At 40.5% G+C, this 12,000-nt stretch overlaps 1 protein-coding gene across 2 annotated transcripts in view; it reads left to right on the top strand.

Annotated features, from left to right (window-relative positions):
- The window catches only part of NELL1 (neural EGFL like 1), an 822,741-nt gene that overhangs the window by 219,769 nt on the left and 590,972 nt on the right, over window positions 1-12,000 (top strand). For both annotated transcript variants that reach the window (XM_032881211.1, XM_032881212.1), the window contains exon 12: window positions 357-485. In XM_032881211.1, coding sequence (XP_032737102.1) covers window positions 357-485 — 129 coding nt within the window. The remainder of the gene's footprint in view (window positions 1-356; window positions 486-12,000) is intronic.

Genomic DNA, 12,000 nt, shown 5'->3' on the forward strand with positions numbered 1-12,000 from the left:
AGTTCTATATATCCACATGGATTCATTCTGTATATTTTCCATGAATCATGAATTTTGTGGTAAGACAATTTTAAAAAAGACTGGTTATGTTAGAAAATGAGGAGAAGGGATTCAGGGTCTGCATGGATCAAAGCCTTCCAGAAGGAACCTGCTTTGACCATTAAGGAGAAACATCTCAAGCACAAGACAGTCCAGAGTTTCCCATTTCTCTTCTCCTACTCCCTTCCTAGACCACCCTTGCACATTGCCAAGGTCTGTATTCATGTATGGTGCTGATAGACTGAAGAAAATTCACACTTTAGGATTTGCAAGTCTTCTGTTCTCTTCTGACATGAAATTTTATTCACTTCTTTTAGGTCATAACTTTTGTGCAGAAGGTCCTAAATGTGGTGAAAACTCAGAGTGTAAAAACTGGAATACAAAAGCTACCTGTGAGTGCAAGAATGGTTACATTTCTGTCCAGGGAGATTCTGCTTACTGTGAAGGTAAGTGAGCTATTTAATAAAGTCGTTGGCACGAAATGTATTCCTGGTAGACATGGTGGATGGTTGGAAGCCATCACTTGGTTCTGGTCTTTCAGGAACCTGCAAGAAATGACATCAACTCTTGAGGGTGCGCCGTTCTCCTGCTGTCTCCAGGCTTCTCAGTAGCATGTGAAAGCAAGACCTTTGGAGGTTGTTCTGAATCACAGCAAAGCCACAGAAGCAATAGGGCTGTAGCAGATCTCATGTTCGGCTTTCACTGTAATTAACAATCACTAGCAAAACTGTAAAGACATAATTTTCTGTTGTCTTCAGTAAATTTTTCTTTCTAAGTTCAGCTAAATGTGACACGGTGGATCCTCTTTTTAAATGATGATTTGATCCTACCATTGACCTAACTGCCTTCTTCTTCACTTGCCAAGGTCAGATTCTTTTTTTCAGCTGGGCTTCTTAATGACTGATTCATGCGTTGCTAATTCACAAACTCTATTAAAAGTCACCGTGACAGATGGACTCATAACTTTGGCACTTGGACGGGTGCCATTATAGGGGTTAGTGGCTTCAAGCATTGGTGATCCTATTTCCACTCTAGAGAGCAGAACAGCTCCCGTGTCTGATGTGAATGCCTCTTTCCGAGCTCAGTGCTCCACCTTGGAGTGAGCCTTGCACACTCCTGCTCTTTTCTAGTGTCCTAGTATCTGAGTGCGCCCATTCTCAGGAGCTCACTGGCTATGTCTCATCAATTTAGAGAAGTTCTAATAGGCAAAGTGATGGCAAAGCTGTTTATGTCCTGGTTGGACCCAGTCATTCCTGTTATGACCACAAACAGTATATTGCACCTTGATGCTCTGTAACTCGGGAAAGTAGATGTTTGGAATGGGACGAATGCTGAAAATCCTTGATCATGCTCTTGCAGTTGGTTGGGTTCTCTGCTGGCTCATGCATTCTCAAGGTAAAGACAGTTCATGATGATAATGGTAAATTTTTTTCCATCAGTTTTCTATCATTGGTCCTTGCTTAATTTTTTTGGCTTTGACTAAAGAGTGCTTGAGTTGTTAGGAAAATGTGTCTAATCATCACTACTGTTCAGTACTTGGATGGCCTGTGGTTTTGGTTTCTCCTAGGAAGACTTTACTTTATTCACTACTTCTTTGTTTCTCATTAACAATACAGTATAATTAATAGGTCTTTTCCATTTCTCCTTTCTATTTCCCCTTTTGCTTACTTTTGTAGATTTAAACTTGATTAAAGAAACAGGGTGGTTGGGAGGATGAAGCTGGCCTTTTGCTTATGAATTGTTTCTCATCTATCCTTCAATATCTTATTACTTGTTTGCCAATTTTGAGGAAGAATACTATTAATTTCTTGAATGTTTATTTATCTTAGCATGCGCATGTGAACAGGGGAAGGGGCAGAAGAGGAGAGAATCTCAAGCAGACTCCCGCAGAGCACAGAGCCTGGTGCAGGGCTTGATCCCACAACCCTGAGGTTATGACCTGAGCTGAAATCAAGAGTCAGATGCTCAACCGACTGAGCCATCCTGGCACCCCAGAATGCTGTTAATTTCAGGACTTCACTTTAATCCCTATTTTTTTTTTTTTAATATCTTAGGCTGTTTTCAGTTTTTTGTCAGAAAATTTAATTTCAAAACTTTATAATATGAATATTCTCCTCCTCATTTCCCATGGAAAAATCCTACAAGCCAGGTAATGATCTAAAAAATTTACTCACAGTTCTCTCTGGGGATAGACTGTGAACAATTATAAAAATGACAGAAGGAACCTCAAAATAATTTGAATCCTGGCTCACCTCCTGGTAGAACCAGTATACCCACCATTCTTGACTCCGTTCAGCTCTTGAGACCTAGCAGAATCTTGGAGAAAATTGCTGGTTTGCAAGTTGTCTGGGACTGTTTCATTCCTCACTGATGCCTTTTTTTTTTTTTTTTTAATCAACTGCATGAGAAGTCATTTGTGATTATTAATCTGTCCTTTGTGTGTGAGGCCTTACTTACTGGTAATGATGAGTGATTCGAGGTCTGAGTCACTGTTTCTTGGATGTATTTCTCTTTAGCCTAGTGTATATGCCTCATCTTGGGCTGGTGCGTATTGTGGCGCCATCTTGGGTAACAGTGATGTGCTCAGGCTTCATCCTTTCTCTCTCACCATGGAGACGTCCTGCGAGTTCCAGCAGGCTTGTGCACGGAGAAGAGAGCACCGAGAGGAAATGAGCAAATGTGTGGTATAAGAATAGAACTCAGGAGTAAAGCAGGTGTCAAATACCGGCCATCTACTGGAAGGCACAGGGAACGAACTGGAGTGAGAATCCTCATTTAGAGCCAATGCCCACCTCTCCTCTCACTCTGCCATTGTCAGCACATTGGACCTGGGCCTTATTTTCCTTTGGTGGCTGATGACTGCCATAGCCTTAGGCATGGTGTCCTAACACAAGTGTCACAAGTAAGCAAGGAAGGAAGGGGGGATGGGCAAAAACCCTTCTCTCTGTGAGGTTCTTTGTGTGTATAAAGACAGCTCTTCCTAGAAGTTTCCCTGTAACCCCCTGTGGCTTCCCCCATGCAGAAGGTGTTTGCTCTCATATTTTTCAGATCTGGGTGACATCCTTTTTACCTCTAGCACAATTTTTGGGAAAGGGAAATGAGATGACTGTTACTGGTTTGGGTTGTGTTCAATTCTTGGAGCTGGAGTAGGGGTTTGTCTTCCCTGAGACCAAATGATCTTTGTCCTTTAGCTGAACCACTTAGGACTGTGGCAATGGGAAGGGGGGGAGTGGTTTTAGGTGGGCAGAAATCTATGTCTACCCCATTCTTCTATGGTCAAACACAGTTTATGGTCATGCCCCAGCTCTGTCATCAGAACTATGCCCAGCAATGGTCTGGTAGACAAGATTAGAGGTCACCAAGTGCCCACCTGGGTACCAGGGACTCTCAGGCTGAGTTTATTGTCTTACCATAGTGGAGAGAGAAGTATATCCTTAGGTACGTATGAACTGCTTTGGGCAAGTTATTTTTTACTCCGAGTATAAATGGAGTGAAAATGACCTATATTGTACAATGTACAATGAACAAGACTGCCTTGCAAATTAAAACAAAATATTACACACATTGTCCAGGCTATCTTGAAAAGCCTATTCAGGTTCTCAGTGGAGAAAGAAGCACAAAAGCCTTTCAATTTCCTTAACTTCCTAGGGTAGTAGCAGAGATACGGTGCATTAAAGACTCCGGCTCTGCAGATATTGCGGGAGAAACCGCCATCGAGAAGCTATCGGAACTCTTAGTCAATCAATAGAAGATAATAAGACCTTTTGTCAGCCATGATACAATTCAGAGATCGTTTCATTTTGCCTAGTCCAACTCAGCACCAGTGTTCCCCATTTTGAAAACAGTTGTAGTTGGATTTTGGCGTTTTATGAATCTGGTCTGCTGAGGCTTTTTATCTCTGCAATGGTATTTTCAATGAGTTGGTCTTAAATGGTTCCTGATACATTGGCTTACATGAGAGGCAGTGTATAGCAATCAGGGGGTCTACTTATTATCCTGAATGTGGAGTCTGCATAAATAGCCTCACAAACTTTTTCTTGCTGTAGTTGAAAGTTATTTGGAAGAAGAAAAGCACAGTGTGGTGTCATAGACATCATGCAATATGCCAAGCGTGGGAAGTACTACAATTAGCATTAAGTCACAATAATTTTTACTTACAGACTGCTCTGGATTTTTCAAAGTCCTCTCTGTGTATATTATACTCCTGGAGACTTCGTCTCCTGGAGACTTAGCGTAAACTTGCGAGGGAAGAGGCAGCGTTGGCCACAGTGGCTTCATTTTACAAGTGCCAGATACTAATGCTCAGAGAAATGAAGTCAAGATAATATTCAGCTCCTTTCTACTCCCTACCCTCTCCATCCCCCGTCCTGTTCCAATATTATATTTTTGTTCAGAACACTTGCTACCTCCTTGATCCAATGAAATGTGGGTGGATGTGACCCATGTTTCATGGTAGAAGCTCTAAGACCTGTTCTAAGGGTCCACCTCATTCTCTTTTCTTTGTAATGCAAAATTGGCACTATTCCAGAGCAGCTCTTCTCCTTTACTTGGGATTCCAGAATGAAGAGTGCATGGACCAGTGGGACAATCGACAGGTGATGGATGTGTGGCATGCATGAGAAATAATTGTCTGAATCATGGAAATGCTGAGGGGTGCAATTATCTGAGGGTGTGATTACCTTTGCGTAACTTAGCCAAAGCCTGCCGTATCCCTTCCTGAATTAGCTGGTAGAAATTGTGTGGTTTCAGAAAGATAAGCTCTAGCTCAGTGCTCATGATTGAAAGCTTTTTTTTTTTTTTTTTTTTTTTTTTTTTTTACTAGACCAAGCATTGAAAGTTACTAGAAAAAGTGCCAATTGAGTGGGTCATTAATAGTCTGCTTGGGCCCTGCTGCCCTGCGATAGACTTTTTGCAGACCACAAGTTGTAAATTAGTGCTTTGTTATGGCCAATTCCAACGTGGGAAATTGGATTTCCCAATTATGATGATAGTGAAACAAAGCATGTCAAAGACTTAGCAAATTGTCTGGTATTCACTAAACATTTAATGGATCACAATAGTTACCATTATGGTCATCATTAACTTATATAATTAACGCTTATGATTATCTTTCTTGGAAGTTGAATAATGTGTACTCCTGAGGCCAATATATTGCAAAAGTAGGCTTCCATCATTAAATCTTTTGGGGGAGAGTCCTTAGGTGGAAGGATCAGGTCTTATCAGTTCTGCCAGGAACATATTGTTGGCAGTGGGGGTACCAAGTGTCATTTATAATGATTAAGTTTTTCTTCGTTGGTAAATACATGAGCGGAGATGGATTCAAGGAAATGTTGTGGAAAAAATAATCTGTATTGGTATGAATTTAATTTCATGTCACAAAACCACTAAAATGTCTGAAACAACGGCACCTGTTAGCAAGGAGATTGATAACTTCTTTGAAATAACTGGTGTGATAAAGGGCCTGACCCTTTGAGTGTTAAGAGGCTGGGAAACTGGCAGAAAAGTCAGAATTCAACCAGAAAGTGGTTTCAGAATAGCTAAAGGGGTAGCTCTTTATTGGTTGCAGAGGGTAGTACATAGGTGTTTCCATAGAAACAAGACCATGTGAACTCCTGATTAAGAGAATGCATGGGAAAAGAGATAGTTGCTTAATTATACTTCTAATTATCCATAGATTAATCAGGTAACTCTTGTTGTTTTGATTTTTATATCAAATTTTTATATCAATTTTTATATTGCATGAACCTCATGATATATGCAGCCCAGTTTATACTTAAATATGGGCTTTGGTCTCCAGTCCTGCATTGGACAGCATAGAAATCAAAGCCTCTCTTGATTTTCCGTGCTAATAGAATCTTAACCCTAAGCTCCAGCTCTCATTTATTTCCAGGGATTCAGAATGCATGAAATAATATCCTGGCATATCCTTCCCCCCAACCCCATGGTGCATGCATGACTAATGGAGAGATCTTCTGGTACCCAGTTATCTGTCATCCTCATGCCCCATGTCCCGTCTTTCCAAGACTGTGATCTCTAGCCTTTGCTTTGCTCATACTAACCCCTGTGTCCCCTTCTTCCCAGTAGCAGATACAGATGAACCTTCTTCCTAGTCCTGACTTTGCTCTGCCTCTGTTGTTTTATTCCCAAGGCTGTGTTGCAAAAGCATCTGTTCTGTCCTCCCAGTCCCTCTTATCAACCCACCCTTTCCCCTTAACTATCTTCTCAGAATTATTAAAAAAGACAAAGAAAAGAAAAAGCCCAAATCCAAATCCTGGTTATTGCATTTGGGTCAAGACACTGGGTTAATTGTTAAGTTCTGGGCTCAGGAAGGAGCCCCTGATGAACCAAGTGGGCCAATGGTCAGGACTGAAGGTTAAAGTAGCACTGTTGTATGTCTTTAAACCATGTTTGAGAAGATTTGTAAGATACTGTTCTGAATTTTTAGTTAATGCTTTGTGATAAAAGTGTTGCAAGTATTGATTAGGTTTCCAGGCTAGCACTAGTAGCCTAGTTAACTCATCATGTAGCTGAACTATTGTAGGTCAAAGCTCTCCTGAATTCAGGGTTCTGAGAAGAGAGGACTATGCTTGTCTCCCAGTCTCTGTTAATGACACTTCCATTTACTCCATTCACGAACTATAGAAGTCCTCAGTTCCAAACGTCTCCTCGCCCCCAATATCTGCTACGTTAGGAAGTCTTATATTGGTGATCCCTCCAAAATGAATCCAAGTTCACCCATGTCTTGCCAGGACCCAAGCCTCCTTTATCTCTTGGCTAGTGATTGCAGTGGTGTCTTGCCTGCTGGAACCCATTCTCCAAACACTGATCAGCTTGGGCTTTTTAAAACTGTGAGTCCGGGGCACCTGGGTGGCTCAGTGGGTTGAAGCCTCTGCCTTCAGCTCAGGTCATGATTCCAGGGTCCTAGGATTGAGCCCTGCATTGGGCTCTCCGCTCATTGGGGAGCCTGCTTCACTTCCTCTCTCTCTGCCTGCCTCTCTGCCTACTTGTGATCTCTGTCTGTCAAATAAATATATATAAAAAAAAATCTTAAAAAAATAAATAAAAATATGAGTCCTATTATGCCCCCTTTTGTTTAAAATGGTCTAATGGCTTTCACTCCTCTTAGAGTAATGTCCCAGTTAGGTCCTAGGTAAGGCTCTCTGTGAGTGGGAACCTACCTACTACCCTGTTTTCAACTCCTACTGCTCTTTCCTCTGCCCTCTCAACTGTCAAACCATAGTTCTTTGTGCTCCTCAAACAGGCTCGTGCAATGACTCGTGCAATGCAGGCTCGTGCAATGACGTAGTTCTTAGCCTGGGATACCCTGCACCCACGTCTTTGCAAATCTGTTTTCTAGTCATTGTTTAAATTGTAACGCAAATGTCACCACTTCAGAAAGCTCTTTCCTAACCACTCTCCCTAAATGAGCTCTGCTCCTACCCTTAGCTACTCTCTGTAACATTTTTTATTTTCTCCATAGCACTTATTCTCTAAAATTGTGGGGGTTTTCCTGCTTAAAGTTCAGTGAACTTTTCTCCTTAGAATATAAGCTGTGTGATGGCAACAATTTTATCTTACTCACTGACTCTCAAGCCCCTGGAAAAGTGCATAGTACGATGAAGACACAGAAAAATACATTTTTTAAAATTTATGAATGAATGGAAATGTCAAGCATATTCTTGCTTTTCCACATCTGATGCTGCTTTCCTTTCTTGAATCCGATTGGTTGTCTCAGTGCTGCTTAAGGGCTGCTTTTTAAAATGCAGAGTCTGCTCCTTTTGCTAATGCCCAGTTTCTGTAATCTTACAGTGCTGCCTGCTTGAGTCCATGTAAAGACTCTGTGACCAGAGAATCGGTTTTTAAAATAATTTTGGTCACTCGATAGCAAAAACCTAAACAGTCCAATTAAAAAATGGGCAGAAGATCTGAATAGATGTTTTTTCAAAGAAGACATACTTGTGCCAACAAGGATGTTTAATACCACGAATCATCACGGAAATGCAAATCCAGACCACAACGAGCTATCACCTCGCTCCCCATTGAAGGGCTGGTCTCAAAACCACAACTGGTAACAAGTGTTGGGGAGAATATGGCAGAAAGGGAACTTTTGTGCACTGTTGGTCAGAATGTAAATTGGTGTAGCCATTATGGAAAACAGTTTGGAGGAGGCTTTCAAAAAATTAAAAAGAGAACTACCGTATGACCCAGGAATTCCACTTCTGGGTATCAGAAGAAAATGAAAATACTAATTTAGAAAGATATATGTACCCTGCTGTTCATTGCAGTGTTGTTTATAATAGCCAAGGTCTATAAACAGAAGTATCTACTAGTAGGATGAATGGGTGAGGAAAATGTATATTTTATATATACATATGTGTATACATACATATGTGTGTGTGTGTGTGTGTGTGTGTATGATGGAATTCAGCCATTAAAAAGAAGTCTTGCCATTTAAAAAAAAAATTTATTTATTTGACAGAGAGAGAGAGAGAGATCACAAGTAGGCAGAGAGGCAGGCAGAGAGGGGGGAGGGAAGCAGGCTTCCCGCTGAGCAGAGAGCCCGATGTGGGGCTTGATCCCAGGACCCTGGGATCATGACCTGAGCTGAAGGCAGAGGCTTTAACCCACTGAGCCACCCAGGCGCCCCAGTCTTGCTATTTGTGACAGCACGGAGGGAACTTGAGGGCATTGTCCCAAGTAAAATAGTCAGAGACGATGTATCCTCTTGTTTATAAGTGGAATGTGAAAAACAAATCCAAGCTCATAAACACAGATGTGTGGTTGCCAGAGTGGGGGAATGGGTTGGGGACAAAAGGGGTGAAGGGGAGGGTCAAAGATACAAACTTCTAGTTATAAAAGAAGTCGTGGGGATGTAATGTACAGCATGGTCCCTGTAGTTAATAATACCGTATTGCATATTTGAAAGTTGCTTAAAGAACCGGTCTTAAAGGTCCTCATCACACACATAAAGAAAAAATAGTAACTGTAGGGATGGATGTTAACTCTACATCTTGTGATCAATGCAGTGTACACACATATCAAGTCGTGTTTTAATAACTGAAACTAATGTTATATGTCAATTATATCTCAATAAAATTTTAAAAATTAACAGAAAAAAATGTTGTGGCTTGACCCAATAGAAGCTTTCATTTCCATTCAAATGGACGTTCAGGTGGATGTTCCTGGTTAGAACGTGGCTTTCCTCAAAGTTGGGATTCAGGAATCCAGACTCTTGTCCTCTTTGGCTCCGCCATGTGTAATATGTGGTTTCCAAAGTTGCCATGGAAGGGAAAAAGGGAGTAGAAGGTGAAGAAAGGGAGGTTTTTGTAGGGCCAGTGGGTCACATTCCACTGGCCAGAATTTAGCACTAGCTGTATCTAACTGTTAGAGGGGCTTGTAAATGTTGTCTAGCTCTGTGCCCAGGAGGCCAAAAATCTGTTTTGGTGAATAGGTTTTCTGTTCTTGCCACAGATACTAAATGAAAAAATCCTCCCCCTCCATTAACTTTATGTTTTTGCTTTTTGTTTATTGCCTGTGTCTCATCCAAATGGACTTCTGGTTTCAACTGGTTGTATTAACACTTGTTTACTTGGAAACTTGGTAGGATTTATGGAAATGGTCTCTTGTACATTCTTATTTTTCTTTTCTCCAGGCTTCTCTGTGGCTTCCGTTGTATCTCCTCATCTGGATTTGTTCTTTCCCCAATATACCCTACATGCCAAAGTGACCCATCTCCTTTTCCTTCCATAGAACAGTCATAGCCTCTCCTGTGCTAGAATTTTGAGGTTTATGTTAGAAAGCAAACAACTCATGGAACAAGCTTATACACATTTGTAAAGGATTGATACCTCCATAATGTTCCCAGAGGTAAATGTATTCTCTGAAGAGAATGCTTGTTAATTAAGAAAATCCCCAAACGGTTAAATATCAAGTAACAGAGCAAAAGAAAGTGGAAATTTAAAGCAGTGTGAATGTGGAAAAGAGCACACTGAGGCATGGAGACAGAACAGATTGTCCTTCCTGGGCTTTTGCCTTGGTAGTCAACTGTCCTTAAGTATTCCTCCTTTGTAGCATTTTCTCTGCCTTCATTTTTTTTCCCTTGACTACTCTCAAGGCAGTGATGTAGTGGAAGAATATTGAACTAAGGATAAGGAGATCTTGATTGATCCTGGCTCTATCACTTAGCAGTTTGGTGACCTTGGAAAGTCACCCAGTTCTTCCATGTCTTGATTTTTCTTGTGGTACAAATAGGACTTGAAACAAGGTTTTCATAGATCCATTTGGTTGTGAAGGTTAAATGACATATTGAATGTGAAAGTGTTCAATGAAGGCTAAAGTAATGTAACTCATTACTGTAATATTATTTATGATAATTGTAATTATATATTATAATAAATTATAAAAAATATATATTGCATATATAATATATAATTATATATAATATATGATTATATATGTTTATAATAGATAATCATATTATATAATTATTAATATATATAATTGTCACTGTACAATAAATATTTTCATCATTGTCAATAATTGGACTAGAACTTGGTATTCAGCTATCCAGGGTTGTGTTATATACGTGTTGAGTTAATACGAGTATATACACGTATGCATATACACATATTCAGAATATGTATCAAACTATGATGGTTAATTTTATGTATCTTGACTAGGCTAAGAGATACCCAGATTACTGGTAAAACATTGTAAAATATTGTTCGTGCATGTGTTGGTGATGGTGTTGTGTTTCTGGAAGAGATGAACATCTGATTCAGTAGATTGAGGAAAGAGGTCTGCCCTCACCGATATAGGTGGGAATCCTTCAATTTGTTGAGGATCTGAATGGAACAAAAAGCAAAGAAGACTAAATTCCTTTTTGGTCTTCTTGAGGTTTGACAGCCATCTTTTTCTGCATTGGGACATTGGAGTTCCTGGTTCTCAGGCTTTCGGATTCTGGGACTTACACTAACGACTTCCTGGTCCTTAAGCCTTTGGACTTGGACTGAGTTATGCTATTGGACTGGTTGTTCATTTTTTAGATAGATTTTTGGCCTCCAAAATGCTATGAGCCAACACTTCACGATACATTTTCTCTTTATGTGTCTATATACATGCTGTTGGTTTGGTTTCTCTGGGAAATCCTGACTGGTACATCTACCAATGTGTATATTGAGCTATTGTTTTATGTTGAACCCTCTGCTAGTCATTATGGGATTTATAGAAGTGGGGCTATCTGTGGTGCTGTAGGTGAATGGCACCGGCTAGAATTCCACAGTATGAAGCCTTCAACATTGTGCGTAGTGGCCCTACCAAGGGCATACAGAAGAGTCAGAACTCAGGTCTTGTCTCATTCTTTCCACAAACATTAATTAAGCACTTACTGTGGCTGAGTCCTGTGTTGGGTTCTGGGAATTCAAAGATGATTAAATCAGAATTCCTTTCCTCAAGAAGCTCATATTTGAAAGGAGAATGGAGCCTTGTAATCAGAGGTGAAAGTAAAACAGGAATTTTTCCATTTTAGGGTTTGAATTGTGTCTTAGGAGTACACTAGTGAGAGTAGTGCATTCTGCCAGCGGGAAATGGCACAGGGTGCCCAGAAGAGGGGGCATTTGAGCAGAGCCCAGTTTTCAGGAGGACATGTGAGGGAAGGCATCCCCAGGAGAGGGATTAGCATATGTAAAAGTACGAAGGGAAAAGTTTAGCATGGCTGGAATGTAAGGAGTTTGGTAGGTGATGAGAAAAGAGAATTGGCCGATGGTCAGATGGTAAAGAGAATTGTAGGCATGCCGAGGACGTTCAGTTTTATGCTGTAGGCCTGTGTACATCCTTATAGGATGCAGACATCACAACACGTGGAAACTGGATCCATTGGGATATGGAGAAAACACTGGAGCTTTATTTTCATCTTACTCTTCTCATTTTCATTTTGGTGTAAGTTAAATAATGTACATGAAG

Source organism: Lontra canadensis, unplaced genomic scaffold (genome assembly GCF_010015895.1).
Source record: "Lontra canadensis isolate GAN:19392208 unplaced genomic scaffold, GSC_riverotter_1.0 scaffold74, whole genome shotgun sequence".
NCBI classification, from domain to species: domain Eukaryota; kingdom Metazoa; phylum Chordata; class Mammalia; order Carnivora; family Mustelidae; genus Lontra; species Lontra canadensis.